This window comes from Erinaceus europaeus, chromosome 5 (assembly GCF_950295315.1).
Source record: "Erinaceus europaeus chromosome 5, mEriEur2.1, whole genome shotgun sequence".
Lineage (NCBI taxonomy): Eukaryota > Metazoa > Chordata > Mammalia > Eulipotyphla > Erinaceidae > Erinaceus > Erinaceus europaeus.
Window position 1 is genome coordinate 117,337,620 of NC_080166.1, and position 20,983 is coordinate 117,358,602.

General features: G+C 43.9%; 1 protein-coding gene across 1 annotated transcript in view; it reads right to left on the reverse strand.

Moving 5' to 3' along the window:
- The window catches only part of B3GLCT (beta 3-glucosyltransferase), a 135,729-nt gene that overhangs the window by 104,063 nt on the left and 10,683 nt on the right, over window positions 1-20,983 (reverse strand). Inside the window, exon 2 of the mRNA XM_060191657.1 lies at window positions 10,820-10,869. Within this exon, the coding sequence (XP_060047640.1) occupies window positions 10,820-10,869 (50 nt within the window). The remainder of the gene's footprint in view (window positions 1-10,819; window positions 10,870-20,983) is intronic.

The following is a 20,983-nucleotide window of genomic DNA, read 5'->3' on the forward strand; positions in this document are numbered from 1 at the left end:
ATCAGTGCTCTGGCCTGACTGTCTGTCTGTCTGTCTATCTATCTATCTACCTATCTATCTTTCTCTCTGTCTCTCTTTCATATAAGTAAATAAGAAAAGAGGTCTTAGAGAGAGAGAAAGAAAGATGCTTCCCTACTGAAATAGACCAAAATGTGTATGTGGGGGGGGGGGGGGGAAGAAGGCAGCAAAGATATCTCTTTGTATCAGAGACCATAAAAGAAGCTTCCTTAGAAACTGTCCCCTTCCAAGTGATCCTGGGCACATCACTTAGATGGATTACGGTTCCTCCCTTCTGCACAACATGGAGCTAATATTTAATTGGTTCATGGTGTTCTTGGTTGGGGGGTCATTTGTGAACCATACACACTTTGTGAAGCATGGCCGACATCAAAGATATCAATACTGGTAGATGAGTTCACTAATTACTGTGTTGTCATCCTGGGTCCAGACGATCTGCCATTAAGAATGTCACCTCATGACCTCTCCTGCTGAGGGTCTAATGGGCCCAGCAGTCGGTCGCCTTTGGCCCAGGAGGATTCTAATGTGTGGAAGAGGCAGCACTGCCGAGCTGCCGCCACAGAAACCTGGGCACTGAGATGCCTGCTCCTGAGCCTGGGGTGAACCCTCGGAGGAGCTCTCACAAGTGCAAAGTGTCAGCATCCAAACCTGCCATTTGCATTGTCTTCTCTGGCAGATAAGGAAGGAGTTTTTCTCTCTAATTACCCTCTTCAGCTTCTAACAGTCCATGGGCTGGAATTTAGACAACTGGACAGCAGCAAATGCGGTTCTGAGCCTTTCACAAAATCAGGGAGAGCTTAAAAGGCCAGGCACAGAGAGATGTGCCTAGAAGAGGAGCAGAGGAATGGATGCTTAGATAGACAGGAGGGAGGGCCTAAGAAAGGACAGACTCTAATTCAAATACAATTCTTGAAATCCTCCTCCTCTCTAGAGCAGAAATACCACTGTGCTGAGAAGAACCCCACAGTTATGTGCTGATCTGTTGTACTTCAAAGCCAAGTGGCACTTCTTTTAATCCTGGTAAAACATACACTTTGGGAAAGAACCCACTAAAAAAAAAAAAAAAAAAAAAAAAGATGAGAACGCTCAACCCATTTCAAATGTGCTGAATGAAAGCCATTGTCACTGCATGTCAGCTGCATCTTCCTTGCTCCACATGCCACCCCTGAGCTAGGGAAAAAGTTCAGTGTAAGAGCACAGGACTTGCATGCCTGAGGCCCCAAATTCAATCCCTGACACCACTGTATGCCAAGGCTGAAAGGTGCTTTGGAGTCAGTCTTTCTCTCTCTCCCTCTCCCTCTCCCTCTCCCTCTCCCTCTCCCTCTTTCACACACACACACACACACACACACACACACACACACACACACACACACACACGAATAAATACATCTTTGAGAAAATAAATCAAGTGAGACAGCTGGTGGCATCTAGTTAAACACACGTTACCATGCTCTAAGACCCAGGTTCAAGCTCCCATTCCCCATCTGCAGGGGAGAAGCTTAACAATCAGTGAATGAAGTATCGTAGGTGGCGCTCTCTCTCTCTCTCTCTCTCTCCACCCCCTCTGAATATCTCTCTGTCCTATCAAAAAAAGAAATAAAAAAAAAAGTGGGGGAAGGAATGGTCACCAGGAGCAGTGGATTCATAGTGCCAGAACCAAGCCCCAGTGATAACATTAGTGGCAATAAAAAAATAATAATTTGGGGGCTGGGCAGTAGCACACCCAGTTAAATGCACTTAGTGTGAAGCACAAGCACTGGCTCAAGGATCCTGGTTCAAGCCCCCAGCTCCCCACCTGCAGGGTAGTTGATTCAAAAGCAGTGAAGTAGGTCTGCAAGTATCTCGCCCTCTCTGTCTTCCCCTTCTCTCTCCATTTCTCTCTGTCCTGTCCAACAGTGACAACAGTGGCGGCAACAACAATAACAACAACGATGGGGGAAAAAAAAAAAAAAAAAAAAGGCCTCCAGGAGCAGTGGATTTGTGATGCAGGCACTGAGCCCCAGCAATAACCCTGGAGGCCAAATATATATAGAGATTTAATTAATTAATTTAGAGAAGGAGAGATCAAGAAATGCCACTCTTGGTTGCAGAACAGTCTGCTCCCAGGGGAAAGCACTGACCTCAGACCCAGAGGCAGCCACGGCTTTGTGTCTCAGGTCGGGAGCAGAAGAAATGAGAAGCTTCAGGCCCAGAAAGAGCATTGGGACGCACAGGGAAAATGTAGTTCGTCTGCACGACGAAATGTCATTCAGCGGCCTGGTGGGTGTGCACCCAGTAGAGCACACACACGACTGTGTAGGGACCCAGGCTCAAGCTACTGGCCCCCACTTCTGGAGAAGAGGGACTTCACAAGCAGTAGAGTAGTGCTGCAGTTGTCTCTCTTGTTTCCTGCTCTCACTGTCTCTCTCACCCTCTTAAAAGAGAAAAGAAAAGCCACCAGGAGCAGTGGATTTATGCAGACACTGAGGCCCAGTGATAATCCTGATGACAAAAGAAACTCTGATTAAATTAAAAAGCTTCTTAAAATGTCTATCAGTCTTTAAAAGAAGGGAATTCTAATACATGCTATAACATGGGTGAACCTTGAGGACATTATGCTGTGTGAACTAAACCAGTCACAAAAAAAGACAGACTAGGGCTGGAGGGATAGCATAATGGTTATGCAAAAAGACTTTCATGCCTAAGGCACCAAAGATCCCAAGTTCAGTCCCCAGCACCACCATAAGCCAGACTTGAGCAGTGCTTTAGGAAGGGGAAAAAAAAAAAAAAAGACAAAAGACACAGACTATATGACATGAGAGTGAGGTAGCTAGAATTCAGATTCACAGAGACAGGGAGTAGGGTGATGACTGCAACAGGGGCCTCCAGAAGGGGAAATGGAACTTGTTTAGGGGCCAGGCTCATTTTTTCAAGATGAAGAGCGTTTCAGTGATACGCTGCACAACAATCCAGATGAATTTCAGGCTGTAAAATGTGCGCTTAATTATTGTTAAAGTGGGAAATTTCATGTTCTATGTGTTTTACCACAATTGAAAGACAGGGGAAAATGCACAGTATTAGAAATGATCCAATCCAATATTTCCCTTTTGCAGGAGGCAGATAAAAGATACAGGAGTTGCTCAGTGCCTAACGGTCCCCCTAGTCACAGAAACAGGACTAAAAGTCAGGTCTTGGGGGCCAGGTAGTAGCACAGCAGGTTAAGCGCACATGGCACGAGTGCAAGGACCAGTATAAGGACCCCAGTCTGAGCCCCTGGCTCCCCACCTGCAGGGCGGTTGCTTTACAAGCGGTAAAGCAGTCCTACTTTTCTCTCCTCCTCTGTCTTCCCCTCCTCTCTCCATTTCCCTCCATTTCTCTCTGTCTTATCCAGCAACAATGGCAGCAGTGACAACAATAACAATAATAACAAGAGAAACAAAACTGGAAAAAAATGGCCTCCAGCAGCAGTGGATTCATAGTGCAGGCACCAAGCTGCAGCAATAACCCTGGAAGCAAAAAAAAAAAAAAAATCATGCGCCAGTAGGTGAACATACTTAAAAGCAAGCTATAGGCTAGGAGGTGATGTGCCCAGTAGAGTGCACGTTACAAAGTGTAAGCACATGGGCTCAAACCCCTGGTCTCCACCTGCAGCTGTGTGGATTCACATGCAGTGAAGCAGCGCCATAGGTTACTGTATATCTCCCTTTCACCCTCTCTCTCTCTCACTCCCTCTCTCCCTCCACCCCTATCTCCCTCTTCCATCTCAATTACCGTCTCCATCCAATAAATAAATGAAATAAAAGGTAAAAGTAATAATCATCCTCCACAAGGCAAAAACAATAAACATCTTGGACTGTGCTTTCATAGCTATTTCATTTTATTTTTTAAAGTACTTTATTTATTGAATATAGATGAGAGAAATTGAGAAGCAAGTGAGAAACAGAAAGGGAGAGAAGATGACACCTGCAGCACTGCTACACTGCCTGTGAGGCTGTCTCCCTGCAGACGGGGACTAGGGGCTTGAATTGGGTCCTTGCACATTGAACAGGTACAACCAGGTGCACCACCACCTGGCTCCCTTTATTTTATTATTGTGTATGTGTGTGTGTTGACAGAGCTAGGACTGTTCTGAACTGCTTTTTCATTGACAGAGAGATTGGAGGAGAGACAGAGACAGAAAGAGGAGAGTGGCCAGGTGGTGGCACATCTAGTTAACCGCACATGTTACAATGGGAAAGGAACCAGGTTCAAGCGCCCAGCCCCCACCTGCAGGAGGAAAACTTCATGTATGGTAAAGCAGTGTTGGAGGTGTCTCTGTCTCTCTTCCTCTGCAAATCCCCCTTCCTCTCTGTTTCCAGCTGTCTCTATCAAATAAATAAAGATAATTTTAAAAATTTAAAGAAAGAAAAAAAAATTTAAAGAGAGAAAGAAGAGGGACACCACTACACTAGCACCTTCGCCAGTGCAGCAGCATTAAACATGGGGCACCAGGGCTCGGAGCTGGGCCACATACATGGCAGGACAGTGAGCTTTCTCTCTGGCCTCAGAATGAGTAATTATAACAAGTTGGAATAACGCTGGACTTCCCACCAAGGATCTGTGACACCAAAGAAAAACAGCCAAAATTGCACATCTTTCTATTTGTTAGTAGGTACTGCACTCTGGCTAAACCGCCTGACACAACGTGATTAGCCCTTTCAAATGCTTGATTTGTAAGCTTTAAAAATAAAATATCCAAGGAATGGTTGAATTGGGTGAAATTAAAACAGAACCAAAAAGGCCTGGAGTGATTTCCCTTTGAAAAAGCAAATTAGATACATGAACAAATTGACAGAACAGTTTAAATTCTGACTCCAGCTTCCCTCGTGAAAAGGTTTAGTTCTTCCTGAGAAGAAAGAAACATGTGGTTTGTTTTATTATCTCTGCGGCTGCATGCTTCTGATGCTGGCTATCAATATCAATCAAATGTGCTCACTGTCAAGGTTTTATTAAGTCAACTGAATTTCTCTCCAGATAAGAAATGAACTTATTCCTGACACATCTTCCTCACAGACCACTACTCTCCAAGCCAGAAAAAGACAAGTCCAAATCCCCTTTGGTACAAGCTCTACTTTTTAAATGCATAACAGATTTAAATATATTTAATGTATAGTTTTTTTTAATTCCTTATTAAAGGAACATATCCTCAAAATAATTTGATATAAAGGCTTTGGAAAGAGTTTTTTTTTTTTTTTTAGTTATAAAAAGGAATCATTGACAAAACCATAGGATAATAGGGGTGCAACTCCACACAATTCCCACCACCAGATCTCCGTATCCCATCCCCTCCCCTGTGAGCTTTCCTATTCTTTAACCTTCTGGGAGTATGGACCCAAGGTCATTGTGGGATGCAGAAGGTGGAAGGTCTGGCTTCTGTAATTGCTTCCCTGCTGAACATGGGCGTTGACAGGTCGATCCATACTCCCAGCCTGCCTCTCTCTTGGAAAGAGATTTTAAATCAAATATCTACCCACACAGTTTCTCTAAGAATATAGTTAAATAATATAATACTGATGAAGGCAAGTCTCCTACCTTCAATACACACCATGTCCCATCCCAACGTCCAAAGCAGGCCTTCTTAAGTTATGTCATTGTAGCATAGGAATTAAAGTATTTATTTATTTATTTATTTATTTTTACCAGAGTACTGCTCAGCTCTGGCTTATGGTGCTAGGAGTTGAACCTGAAACCTTTCGTGTCTCAGGAACAAAAGGCTTTTTGCATAACCAATATGCTATCTCCCTAGCCCTGGCAGGGTCAAGTGAAATTTTTAACACTCCTTTAACTACTTAGATGAATAAAATCTGGGGGTGTGACCCAAATTAGAGATTTTATCAGAAATAACATTTCTGAAGTAAAGAAATGGAAAACATCTATGGGGGGTTAGCAAGATAGCTCACCTGGGAGAGTGCCTGCTTTGTCATGTGAATGACCACAGTTCAAGTTATAGCCTCCACAGCATAGCACTGCTGGGAACTCCAGTGCTCTTGTGTCACCCTCCCTCCTTCCCTCCCTTACTTCCAGATAGATAGATAGATACATACATACATACATACACGCATACATACATAGATTAGTTCCTTATTTCTGTTTCTGCCTCTGTCTGAAAAAATTTGCCCAAGCAGGGAAAAGATTAAGATAACTACTGAATGGTTTCACTCATATGTAGTATACAGATAACTAAGAACAAACTTGTAAAAAAGAATAGCCAGAGGTGGCGAGATAGTATAATGGTTACACAGAAAGACTTTCATACGAGATTGGGCGTGTTCAGGGTGGTTTGGCCGCAGACCAAAAAGACTTTTATACCTGAGGCTCTAAGGTCCCAGGTTCAACCCCCAGCACCACCATAAGCCAGAGCAGTGCTCTGTTCTCTCTCTCTCTCTCTCTTTCACTGAGAAATAATAAAATATTAAAACAAAAAATAGCCTAATTTATTCTGAGACTCCATGAATACTATGGTTATTATCTGAGGAAACTGGATAGGGAGAGGGAGAAAGGGAGAGAATTTCAACAGGTGTGATGGCACAGGAACTTTGTCTGTGGATACAGTGAGTTGTACATGCATGTGCCATACTCCTAAAATCTGTTCTGTTAGATACCAGTGTTAAATCAACAAAAAGAAAAGAGTAAGCATGCCTGTGTCTGTCGTTCTGTGGAGAAAGCTGTCTATATGGCAGGACAAGCATCTTGTCACAGAGCATCTGGTCTTCATCCTGGGGGGGGGTGTCACCTTCCCTTGACCCCTCCTTGAGCCCCGGACCCCTACTGAATTCTTTCTCTCAATGTGTATGTGCAGGCCCTCCTTCCACATCACTGACATTAGCGTCCACAGCTATGTGAATTCTCCACAGGCAAGCAATTCTATTTGGCTTTCTCCTGCCAAACTATCTGGTGTTAATTTGACTGTGCAACCAGCCCAGGATGAACCCAGAAAGGTAGGGGGGAATTTCCCCTCTGGCCCTACTCTGAAAGTAACCTGCTAGCTTCTATACTGGATTGTCATCATTACCTACTGCATATACAGTCAGTCACATGACATTTAACTAGTAAAAGCAGAAAGGTCTGTGGCTCCTCTTTTGACTCTGATTGGCACAAGTTTCTCCTGGAAAGCTAAACGAGACAATTCTAGCTATCATATAGGAGGAACACTTAAATAAAGCTTGGCATTCTCCTAAGGGGCTGGAATCTCACCTCATGGCGATGAGGAAGTTCAAAGTTCAGTAAATCCCACAGCTAGTGAGGATCAGAAAAGGGAAGTAAACCTTGGAGGGTTGGCCCCAGTGTCCAAACTGACCCCACATCACACAGGACACAGTGTCATACACCACCACAGCATGGGAGGCCTAATAAAAGTGCAGCTGAAAACAGATACATGGGAGCATGAGTCGTGTGGACAGGCTCCTCAGAGTGATTGGGTCCAGCACAATCCAGGCCAGTCCTGGGGCCAGGAACCTGAGGGAGGAGCCCAGAGTCAGAGGTCAGGCCACAGGCAGCACACTGAAATGTGGGTAACAATGAGGATTGGGTGTGAGGCCATTCCATACCAAAAAAGCAAGTCTGGACATTGGGGAAGAACCTCAGTGCTGTCTGGGGCTGGCCCACGTTCTACAGAGAGATTTCCTGGCAGGTTTTTATCAGCTGTACAAAGGGTGAGCAACTGATGGCAAAATCCCAGGGAGTCGGGCTGTAGTGCGGCGGGTTATTAACATGGCTTCCCCCGAGAGCCTTAGCACCTACCTCTAGATTCATCTATAGATTTTGGGTGACCTTGTACAAATGGATGTTATTTATTATTATTTATTTATTTTGGAGAGAGATAGACTAACTGAGAGGAAAGGGGAGATGAAGAGGGAAAGAGACAGAGAGACACCTGCAGCCCTGCTTCATCACTCATGAAGTTGCCCCCTTGCAAGTGGGGGTTGGGGACTTGAACCAGAGTCTTTGTGCTCTGTAATATATGCGCTCACCTAGGTGCACCACCAACTGTCCCCCAAATTGATGCTTTTCCACTTCCCAGTTCTCTGGTGTGGTACACAGTGGACATTTGATCCCTTCCTCTCCTTATGGGATCGGAGGTTTTGTTGGCTACCTAAGCACACATAGAATCAATCAATCTGCAACTGATGGTTGTTGCCATAACAGTGTATTGTCTGTATTTCTACCTCTAATAATGGGCTTTGTGTGTTAGATTTTAATATCCTATAGCCTAGGCAAGTGCACAAGTCTTTTTAAAAGAAACATAGTTTACTTGCACAGAAATGATCACTTTTGAGAGATCGTTAATACCCTTGATGTAGTTTTTGTGGTTGTGAAACAAATGGTGAGAATTTGAATTGATCCTTCTTAGTATAGTATTGAAATTAAGTCTACTTAATTTATCAAGTCATGTTTATGCCCTGATTTTATATACTTGTGTCTACCAATAAACACTGTGATAGTTTAAAAAAAAAAAAAAGAGGGAGTCAGGCGGTAGTACAGGGAGTTCAGCACACATGGTGCAAATCACAAGGACCCGTGTAAGGGTCCCGGTTCAAGGCCCCGGCTCCCCACCTGCAGGGGAGTCGCTTCACAGGTGGTGAAGCAGGTCTGCAGGTGTCTATCTTTCTCTCCCCCTCTTTGTTTTCCCCTCCTCTCTCCATTTCTCTCTGTCCTATCCAACAACGATGACATCAATAACAACAACAATAACTCCATCAATAACAACAACAATAACTCCAACAATAAAACAAGGGCAACAAAAGGAAATAAATACAGAAAGAAAGAAAGAAAGAAAGAAAGAAAGAAAGAAAGAAAGAAAGAAAGAAAGAAAGAAAGAAATTTCTTCTGTTGGGACGCTGGGGCCTCATCCACGTATGATTCTATTGCTTCTGAGCCAACTTTTTTCATATATTGTACTTCAGAGAAAGGAGAGAGAGAGAGAGAGAGAGAGAGAGAGAGAGAGAGAGAGAGACGCACCACAGCACTGTCCCATCATTCGCAGAGCTCCCATGTGGTACTAGAGCTTGAACTCAGGATCTCGTGCATGGTAAATAAAGTGCTTGCTCTACCAGGTAGGTCACTGCCCAGCTCTGATTGATGACTTTTCTTTTTTTTTTTTTTTTTGCCTCCAGGGTTATCGCTGGGGCTCGGTGCCTGCACTATGAATCCACTGCTCCTGGAGGCTGTTTCTTCCTTTCTGTTGCCCTTGTTATCATTGTTGTTGTTATTATTATTGTTGTTATTACTGTCATTGTTGTTGGATAAGACAGAGAGAAATGGAGAGAGGAGGGGAAGACAGAGAGGCAGAGAGAAACATAGACACCTGCAGACCTGCTTCACCACTTGTGAATCAACCTCCCCCTGAAGGTGGGGAGCCAAGGGCTCGAACCAAGATCCTTATGCCTGGTCCTTGCACTTTGTGCTATGTGCGCTTAATGCTCTGCACTACCACCCAGCCCAAATTGTTGACATTTTTGAGGACTTTCATACCCCTGCAGAAAAAAAGGCACTAAGATAAAGTAATCACTTATCTCTGTTTATATGTACATTTATGGATGTTTTTAAGGCAAACAATATATACAGCCTTTCACTTGAACAGATTAGTTAAAATCTATATGGGAGGAGGGCAGCAAGATAGCTCAGCCAGAGAGAAAAAACTTTGTCCTAAGTATGGTCCAGCCTCAACTGCACTAGAGGAAACCTCAGTGCTATAGTGTCTCCCCCCACCTCCTGTTTCTCTGTCTCTTTCTCTCTACCTGAACAAGCTGGCCTGGAGTGGTGAAGCCCCAGTAACAACAACAACACATAAAAATCTATATTTGGAACTACATGCTCTAATTTCTAAATTCATTATACAAGAGTTTAATTCCTTCTAATAACCCTGAGGCAGCACTTAAACTTCATTTAAATACACCTTGTTATTGACACACAGTGATACAGTGTAACGCATGGGCTTGTAATGTAAAGTCACAGTATGAGCACTCTGGGCTGGTGGTTTCCTGCTGCACATGGGAATATCTGTATTGCCTAGCAATTGCAGGGTCGCTGGGAAGATCAAATTCAAATAAATGTCTTTAAATGCTTTGTGAACCATAAAGGATCTTAAATGCACAAGGAAGTATTATCATTCCCCTTATGTTACAATCAAAAAATATAATCAGAACAGATCATACTCTACTGCTGAAGGAAATATTCTATTTTCAAGTCTACATATACCTATTTCAGGGTAAAAAAAAATGCCCACTGAGCCCTAATTAACATGACAAAAGCAGCTCATATTTTTTCAACATTGTTTCTCTTTCTCAGCTGCTAAACCAAATGATGAGAAAAGCGTGTCTGAGAGCTAGATAATTTCTAACCCCTCTTTCTGAGTCCTGAGCACTCAGGTTCTAGTTCTCCTGACCCCAGGATCTCCTGACTTGTGGCCAGAATGCCTTCTCATGTGGCACCGCCTTCAGGGTTGAGCGGTACAAGGCTGCTGTGTCCTCAGAGACAGCATAATCCTGTTCCAACAGGCTGGGGAAAGAAGCCCAAGGTTAAGGTCTGATAAGACTGGGGGAAACTATGGTAGCTCCGGCAAGACTTTTATAGCACCTGCTTCCTCATGCAAACATCTGCTTTCTTAAAATGAAAATGTAAAGCCTTATGGATCTGCTTTAACTATTAAGAAAATTTTCCTATAAAGTCAACTTATCTGCAGGTTGATATACATCTGATAACTACTCAAAGATGAAATCATTACTGTACCCGTTAAAAAAAATATATCAGTAGGTTTGATCATTAAAATTAAAATTAGTACCTTAGATTGCTTGACCTCTTTCTTTATATCTTCCGAAACAAGAGCAAAAGCTGTAAAAGAAAAAAGGAAACATTTTTACATTAAGACTAGCAATTAAGGTTCATTCTCACATAACAACAGTTTTGCTTTAAAAATGAAAGAAGACACTTTAGACTGATTTTGCTGGGTTTTCAGCAGCTGCACTGCATTGCTGCAAACTAGTACTGCAAGCTGACTTCCCCTCCAGACCTAAAATTACCCAGCAATGTGAAGCCAACATGCTTACTTTACCTAACTAGAGAAAGAAAAAAAAAAGCATCAAAGAAAGCAAATCTGTGCACCCAATTGGTGTCTGTTGAAATAAAGCACAAGACTGATGCATTCAGAACACAACTACTTAGAAACCCCAGCCAGGCTGCTTTCTTAAGCAAAGGGAAATTCCTGCAGATGCAAAGAGCAAAGGTACACACTCCAGCTGGCACAACCCCTGCCAGAGCCTGGTGAGCAAGAGCTAAATCTGGAGCAGGCCTGCAGCCTCCGGGGTTGAGGGTTAGCAGCATCCTGCAGACACTAGGAGCTGCGGGCAGAGAGACTTACTGAAACTTACTAAAGCAACAAGGTCAAGAGAGCTTGGGGAAGTGAAGCCATCCCCAGTGTAGAAGGTGTCCATGCTTTTGAGTCACAGCCCATATGGACGTATCTAGGTGACACCTTTAAAAAACAGTAGGCACAGTTTTAAAGGCATCTTCAGTGATATGAATCCAATTACAAAGAAGACTAAAAGAAAAACAGACAAATGGAACTACATCAAATTAAAAGGCTTCTGCACAGCAAAAGAAACCACCACCCAAAGAAAGAGACCCCTCACAGAATGGGAGAAGATCTTTACATGCCATACATCAGACAAGTGGCTAAAAATCAAAATATATAAAGAGCTCACCAAACTTAGCAATAAGAAAACAAATTACCCCATCCAAAAATGGGGAGAGCGGCCAGGTGGTGGGGCACCTGGTTAAGCGCACACATTACAGTGCACAAGGACCCTAGTTCAAGCCCCTGGTCCCCACCTGCAGGGGGAAAGCTTCACAAGTGGTAAAGCAGGGCTGTAGGTGTCTCTCTATCTCTTTCCCTCTCTATCTCCCCCTCTGCTCTCAATTTCTCTCTGTCTTTATCCAATAATAAATAAATAAAAGATTAAAAAACTGTTTAGAAATGAGAAGAAGATATGAACAGAATATTCACCATAGAAGAGATCCTGGGCCGGGTGGTGGCGCACCTGGTTGAGCACACGTTACAGTGCACAAGGACCCAGGTTCAAGCCCCCAGTCCCCACCTGCAGGGGGAATGCTTTGCAAGAGTTGACGAAGTGTTGCAGGTGTCTCTCTGTCTCTCCTCTGTCACCCCCTTCCCTCTTGATTTCTGGCTGTCTCTATCCAGTAAATAAAAAATAAATATAATTTAAAATTAAGAAGAGATCCAAAAGGCCAACAAACATGAAAAAATGCTCCAATCATTGATTGTCAGAGAATAAAGACAATAATGAGATACCACTTCACTCCGGTGAGAATGTCATACATCAGAAAAGGTAGCAGCAACAAACAATGGAGAAGTTGTGGGGACAAATGAACCCTCCTGCAATGCTGGTGGGAATGTAAATTAGTCCAACCGCTATGGAAAGCAGTCTGAAGAACTCTCAGAAGGCCAGAAGTGGACCCACCCTATGACCCTGAAATTCCTCTCCTGGGGATATATCCTAAGGAACCAATCATACCTATCCAAAAAATATATGTGTATACCTATGTTCATAGCAGCACAATTTGTAATAGCCAAAACCTGGAAGCAACCCAGGGGTCCAACAACAGATGAGTGGCTGAGAAAGCTGTAGAATATATACACAATGGAATACTACCCAACTATTAAAAATGATGAATTCACCTTCTTCACCTCATCTTGGATGGAGCTTAAAGGAATCATGTTAATGAGATAAGTCAGAAAGAGAAGAATGAATATGGGATGACCTCACTCACAGACAGAAGCTGAAAAACAAGATCAGAAGGGGAAACACTAAGCAGAACATGGACTGGAGTTGGTGTTTTGCACCAAAGTCAAAGACTCTAGGCTGGGGGTGGGGGGGTTGGGTTCAGATCCTGAAACATGATGGCAGAAGAGAATCCAGTGAGAGTTGAATTGTTATATGGAAAACTGAGAAATGTTAAGACTGTACAAATTATTGTAGTTTACTGTTGACTATAAACCATTAATCCCCCAATAAAGAAATTAAATAATAATAATAGGCACAGCTCAGGAGGTGGCACAGAGTACAAAGCATTGGGCTCAAAAGTCCTGAATATGATATACAGTGTCATGTGTGTCAGTGATGATCTGATTCCTTTCTCTCTCTCTCTCATTAACAAAGCTTTTAAAATATGTCATGAAGGGAGACGGGCGGTAGCGCAGCGGGTTAAGTGCAGGTGGCGCAAAGTGCAAGGACTGGCGTAAGGATCCCAGTTGGAGCCCCCGGCTCCCCACCTGCAGGGGAGTCGCTTCACAGAGGATGAAGCAGGTCTGCAGGTGTCTATCTTTCTCTCTGCCTTTCTGTCTTCCCCTCCTCTCTCCATTTCTCCCTGTCCTATCCAACAACAATGACATCAATAACAATAATAACTACAACAATCATTTAATAAAGTAACAAGGGCAACAAATGGGAATAAATAAATTTTTTTAAATGCAAAAAAATTATAAAAGTATGTCATGATAATAATAGGAACCATGGTTCAGGAGGTGGCACAGTGGATAAAGTACTGGACTCTCAAGCATGGGGTCTGGAGTTCAATCCCCAGCAGCATATGTCTCAAAGTGCTATCTGGTTCTTTATTTCCCTCTCTCTCTCTTTCCCTCTCTCTCTCTCTCTCTCTCTCTGCCTATCATTCTTCATGAATAAATAAATAAAATCTTTAAATAATAGTAACAATAGGAACAGTAGAGTGCACACCCTGCTGTGGGGGGACCTGAGTTCAAGCCCTGTACAACATAGAAGCAGTGTGGGGAGCTCCATGGATGATGGAATGGTGCTATGGTGTCTCTCCTCCCCCTCTAAGAAATAAAGAATAAAAACTGGGCCAGAAGTTGGGGTGATAACTCAGCCAATCATGCACAGGCTTTGCAAGCCTAAATTTCCCAAAGGGTCTAATCCCCCAGTACCAAATTATGCCAGAACTGAGCAGTAATATGGTGTTTCTCTCCTCTCTCATTCTCAATATCTCTTTTATAAAAAATAAATAATTCCTTTGATTACAAAAAACTGGGCTAGGGGAGGCCACTCAAATGAAATGCACAAGTGCAAGGCCATGGGTTCATTCTCCAGTGCCACATTAAACAAATATACATTGGGGCCAGGTGGTGACACACCTGGTTGAGTGCACGTGTTACAACACACAGAGACCCAGGGTTCCAACCCAGGTCCCCCCTGCAGAGAGAAAGCTTTGGGAGTGGTAAGACAGGTCTTCAGGTGTCTCTCTGTGTTTCTCCCTCTCTATCTCCCCCCCTTGATTTCTGGCTGTCTCTATCCAATAAATAAGGGTAATTAAAAATTATATATACACTGGGAAATTGTGCAGATGCAGTCACATCTGCCATGTTGTCCCCTCAGGCTATTGCCAGTTCCTGTGAGAGTTGGGACATTCTCTGAGCGCCTGTTCAGCCATGTTGTCCCCTCAGGCTATTGCCAGTTCCCGTGAGAGTTGGGACATTCTCAGAGTGCCTTTCCCAACCAATCCTGTCCCGGCTCGTCACTCCCGGTTTTTGCCCTATAAAGCCCTTATTCTTCCGCCCCCTTGCTCTCTTGCCTGCTTTTCACTTATCCTATGGTTCTGTCAGTGTCTCCTTTTTTAAATAAATATAAATAAATAAATAAATAAATAAATAAAAACACTGAAAAAAACATAGGAAAGAGGGGTACAACTCCACACAATTCCCAACACCAGAATTCTGCATCCCATCCCCTCCCCTGATAGCTTTCCTATTCTTTAACCCTTTGGGAGTACAGACCCTGGGTCATCATGGTGATGCAGAAGGTGGAAGGTCTGGCTTCTGTAATTGCTTCCCCACTGAACATGGGCATTGACAGGTCGATCCATACTCCCAGCCTGCCTCTCTCTTTCCCTAGTGGGGCAGGGTTCTGGGGAATCGGAGCTCCAGGACACATTGGTGGGGTTGTCTGTCCAGGGAAGTCTGGTTGGTGTCATGGAACCTAGTGGCTGAAAAGAGAGTTAACATATAAAGCCAAACAAGTTGTTGACTAGTCATAAACCTAAAGGCTGGAGTAGTGCAGATGAAGAGTTGGGGTGGCCCACTTTCTCCGATTAGCATTCCCAGGAGCAAATGGGCAATGGCACGGAGCAGTTAGCAACTACAAGGTTGGACAAGGGCTCTGTGGGGCGGTGAAGGTATGTCAATGGAAGAGCTCCCTAGGCAGCAGGGGGGACCCCTCCCTAACCTAGTAAGTGAATCTGAACTTTCCTTAAGCCTGTGAACTGTTATGCCACCCCAGTCCTACCCCCAGCCCCGCCCCCAGACAGCTATTGCCTCAAATCCCCTCTCCATTAACATTTGCTCAAAGGAGAACATCTAAAGCTCAGGCACACCAAGAAGCAAATGACTAACACGGCTTAATCATTCCCATCTCCAGGATGACATTTGAAGAGGCAAGGTGAAATTGAAATATAAGCCAAACGCACCTCTACATGTGGAATTTAGATAATGGCGGCTATTATATAAGGCCTCTCTGAGGCCGTCTTATAGAAAACTGTAAATTTTCCACTCGTGCCCCTCTGAACTCCCTTCACTAGGTTCTATTTCTCTCCAGAGCACTTCCACCACTGGTACAACATATATTCATTTGTTTGTTGCCTCTCTTATTTTATGAGTTTATTATAAGCTACGTGAGAACAGGAATGTGCATTTACCATTTGCCCTGGCACCTAGAACATAGTCAGCACACAAGCTCAGTAAATACTTCTCCAATGAATGAATGAATCAATCAACTCATAAATGAGTCTTCAGGATGCCCCAAAGATCACAGCATGTAAATGCTATTTGCTCCTTAAATCAGGCAGTGCCAACCCAGGAAGATAAAGAAATTTAGGCCCTCTCGCCCCCACATACACACACACTAATTTACTTCCATTAGAGTTTGGTCTCATTTCTCACTTTTGCATACAGGCACACACATAAAGCAAGGTCAACACAAAACTCAAATCATTCATTCAACTCTAAGGAGAAAGGAGAGGCTTAACCCAAAACAGCATGTAGATTGTGCCACTGTGTACTTAGTATTTTGCTTTCCTTTGATTTACCAGCAGGCTGGTAAATAAATGTGCATTTAAAGCCCTTGAGATGTGAAAAATAGAACAATCAGTAAGCAGCATACAGGGAGAATCATCCAGCTAAGAATCTGGAATCCAGAGCCTTCTGGTAAACTGCAGGATAAACAAACTGGTCCCTCTAATAGAAGGCCTTTGATTCAAAACTTCATCTTCCTGACCCTGTCAGTTCCCAGTCTCAAATGTGAACACTCAGAGCTCTCTGGATTAAAATTGTTCCTCTATCAAAAAAAAAAAATAAAAGCCTCAGTTTAACACATTCAGTGATCATCACCTTATGAATAGTGTTGTTTTTTTTTAACAAAGTCAGCTGGCTATGGGGGGGGGGGGGCAGGGAGGAGAGTATGACATTGCAAGGTCTAACACTACAAGAGGATCCTGGTTATCTAGAATGTACTTAGGGACCAGGCAGTGCCACACTTGGTAGAGCACACATGTTACAGTGAATATGGATCTGGGTTCAAGCCCCCATCTCCATCTGCAGGGCAGAAGTTTCATGAGCAGTGAAGCAGTGCTATAACTCTCTCTCTCTGTCTGCTTCTCCTTTCTATCTTCCCCATCCCTCTCAATTTATCTCTATCAAATAAATAAATACTGGGTTATCAGAAAAGTCATGACATATATTTTTATGTTGTTCTATGCAAAAATGTGTCATGACTTCCACCAACCCAACAGAATATATTTTGCCAGGCTAGCACTGTGGGCAGGAGGATCCAGGAACTCATGGTGGCATGTTGATGCAGGAGCCCCAGAGTCGGGTGTGAGCACAGCAGGTTAAGCCACGTGGCACCAAACCACAATGGCCGCCTCCCACTCTGCACACCAGCTCTTCTCCAGGTCAGGACACGGGAGAGAAAAGCGGGCAAAACCAGGAACAGAAGTGGGTTTTATGAGATAAAAACCCAGAGTGGCAAGTCGGAAATGGAAATGGCTAAGAAAGGGGGTTGGAGAGAGGCAAAAGGCATGCTGGGAAGGTGGAAGCGTCCTTAGCAACTGTTGCAGCGGTTTTTAACTGGCGGGAAATAGCAATACCCTGAGGGGATAAGTGGTGGGGTGGGGATCTTTCAGGCAAAATAATGATTATGTAAATAGACCATAGTGTCAGCAATGGAGCATGGGGCAGGGGGAGCCTGACTTTAAGGCCCAACAGTACTTGACATGAACAGGTGTGTGCATTCAGTAGTTGTTCTGAAAATTACAAATTCACATCTTTTCATAAATAAGCACCTATTATTTGACATTACTGTCTGAAGGAGAATTACATAGCCAAAGAGGTGGGTCAGTAAGTGGAGAGCATATTCTCTGTCATTATGTAAGGTAGGTGAGGACCTGGGTTTGATCCCCAGCACCAAGCAATAGCAACAAAGACAAAAGACAGGTGGGACACTGGGAATGATAGAGCAGTGCTCTGTGTACTTTCTCTCCCTCCTTCCTCCCTCTCTCTCTCTCTCTCTCTCTCCCTCCCTCCCTCTCTCTCAACTGTGAAGCAGAAAATGGGCAGGAGAAGGCAAATTAATGGCAGAGCCCATGCACTGGGCCCTGGGTTCAGTCTCTGGCACCATATAAAGTAGGAATTATACAGAATGAAATAAGTAAACTCCGTAAGTCCTGCTGCCATAATCAAGACACCATGCCTTCATTCGGGACAGAGATTAGCCCACAAAGAGTAAACTAGATTTTACTTCTAAGAACACAGAGACCAATAGTTAAAATATCTTTCATTAAATGTCATTTCTTCTTTTCACTCTGCTCTGAAACTAAGAAACCCTTTTTCATAGCAGAAAAAAAAAGTTATGTCATATTTACAGCAATAACAAAAGAAATGCATCAGAGTTACATTTCAGTCCTAAGAGCAAATCACATGGCAGCATAATCCCCATTAGGTGAATATAAATAGACAAGTCATTTGGCTTCAGCTTTCCATTTCCTTCATCCAAAGAAATCATCAAACAACCACATGCATCTGAATGCAAAAGAATATGTTCTGCTGTCAATAAATCCAATTAAAGAGCCATTTATGAAATTCCCACCAACAAAATCCCAGCTCTTACAGTTTACAGAAGTTAAATGATGCATGGGGGGGGGGGGGTAAGCCAGTGACGTTAAAAAAAATTGCCTGTCATTTTCAACACTTTAAACAAGAGCACACAGTGGGAGTATAACGCTGCCTGAGCTGCTCCCAGAGGAAAAGCAGAGGCCTCTCGGATCAGAGGGAGAGGCCACCTGAGGCTTAGTGTTTTCTACTGGGTTTCAGACTAATTTCCAGACTCAGTAGGGGAAAAAAAAATACTCTTGAAAGCTTGGCCTAAATGTGCAGCTGGAGAAAGACGCCTAGGTAAATCCCACTCTGCTATGCCAAACTGCTGTTTAAATGTAATTTCCCCCCATTTTCTATTTTCACCATGAATTCCTGTGAATGCTACAGGGAACTATATTTAAAGTGCAAATCAGGGCAGGCGATAGAAATAAGACCTTCTCCCTTTCTCCTGATAACTTGAAATAATTCAAGTCAACGTTAGCACGCCTAACCTGAGAGATAGATCCTGATTTTACGGTGATTTGGGGACCGAGATTTATAGGCCAGTGTAAGCCCCTGGAGAGCAAGAAAACTGGAGAATTAATAGCCAAACATTTAAGCAACACTAATCAACACCTCTCATTCCTTGGAAAGTGCAATGCTTCCCCCCACCCCCCAAGGAAAGTTGGTGCTGCCTCCTAACTCTCCTGTTTGTTTCTGTCCCCTAGTTTGGCCTCCTAAACTCTCCCAGTGACGGCTGTCACAGAAACCAAATCTCACGGCGCAGTGGTGGTACATCAGGTTGAGCGCACATGTGCCCATGCACAAGGAACCGGCTGTGCTTCAGGAGCTGTGAGGCAGGTCTGCAGGTGCCTCTCTTTCTTCCTCTCTAATCCTCCTCCCCTCTCAATTTCTCTCTGTCCCATCAAATAAAATAAGTATATTTTAAAGGATGCTGCCTTAGTTTAAGAAAGAAAGATAGAGAGATCAAAATAAAGAAATCAAATTATGTACCCTAAGTATCTAAAGCCAAAAGCTATGAGGGAGGGAGCCAGCTGGTGGTGCACTTAGTTGAGCACACACATTAAGCATCCAGCCCCCACTTGCTGTGGGGGAAGCTTCACGAGCAGTTAAGCAGGGCCATAAGTATCTCCCTCTCTACCTCTATTTCCCTCTCTCCTCCCCTCTCAATTTCTCTCTGCCCTATCAAATATAAGAAAAGGGTGGGAAGATAGCATCATGGTTATGCAAACTGACTCATGCCTGAGGCTCCAAGGTCCCAGGCTCAATCAATTCCCTGCACCACCATAAGCCAGAGCTATGTAGTGTTCTGGTAATGGGGGGGGGGGGGATCAAATATAAGAAAAATAAAGCAAAAGGGGGCTGGATATTGGCACAGCCAGCTGAACACAAGTTACCATGCACAAGGACCCAGATTCAAGCCTCCAACTCCCCATCTGCAGGGGGGAAGCTTCACAGTAGTGAAACAGGTGTACAGCTATCTATCTTTCTCTAGCTCGCCCCTTAATTAATCTCTGTCCTGTCAAGAAGAAAGAGAGAAAGAAAGAAAGAAAGAAAGAAAGAAAGAAAGAAAGAAAGAAAGAATGAAAGAAAGAAAGGAAGAAAAAAGAAAGATAGGGAGTCAGGTAGTAGGTAGCTCAGCAGGTTAAGCACACATGGAGCAAAGTGCAAGGACTGGTATAAGGATCGGTTCAAGCCTCCAGCTCCCCACCTGCAGGGGAGTCGCTTCACAGGCGGTGAAGCAGGTCTGCAGGTGTCTGTCTTTCTCTCCCCCTCTCTGTCTTCCACTCCTCTCTCCATTTCTCTCTGTTCTACCCAACAACGACGACATCAATAACAACAATAAAACAACAAGGGCAACAAAAGGGAATAAATAAATAAATAAATAGATAGATAGATAGATAGATAGATATTTAAATATATATAGGAAAGAAAGAGAGGGAGAAGGGGCAGGTGGTGGCGCACCTGGCTGAGCGCGTATTACAACGCTCAAGGACCCAGGTTCAAGCCCCCAGTCCCCACCTGCAGGAGGAAAGCTTTGCGAGTGGTGAAGTAGTGCTGCAGGTGTCTCTCTGTCTCTCTCCCTCTCTATCACCCTCTTGATTTCTGGCTGTCTCTATCCAATAAACAAAGATAATTTAAAAGAGAGAGAGGGACAGAGAAAGGAGGGAGGGAGGAAAAGAAAGCAAAGTAGGAAAGGAAAAGAAATAAGACATCTTAAAAAGTAATAAAAATAAATTTCAAAAAGCTATGAGGAGACTCAGTATGGCCAGGTCTGGGAGCTGCCAGGATTAACTGAGACAGCGCACAGCATTCTCAGAGCTCAGCACTGACAGCTAGAGGACCAAGTGCACGAACCCTGCTGGGCACATTTTGTCATTGCTGTCAGGGCAGTGTCCAAGTGGCTGGGTAATCCCCCCACAGGCCAGGAGTGGGGCGGGATTCAGACATCTACCCCTAGACAGAGCTCACAGCACACACTCTGGAAGCTGGCAGTTTGGGGTCTCACACAAGAACTGTGCCAAGGCTTCTTGTCAGTGACCTACTTACAAGAAAAGAAAAGAAAGTTAGTTAGTTTCAGCCAGCCCAGCTCACCCCACTTTTTCAGCTCCCAGGAGCTGTCCAGGTTTAAATCCAGATGCTTTGGAGGGGAGCCTGAAGCTCCAGGAAGCAGAACCCATAGCCAGCTTACTTGATGCCAATAACCTACTTTGAAGATAAGCCATGGACCAAAGAAGGAACAGAGAGACATGCCCAGGGTCCAGA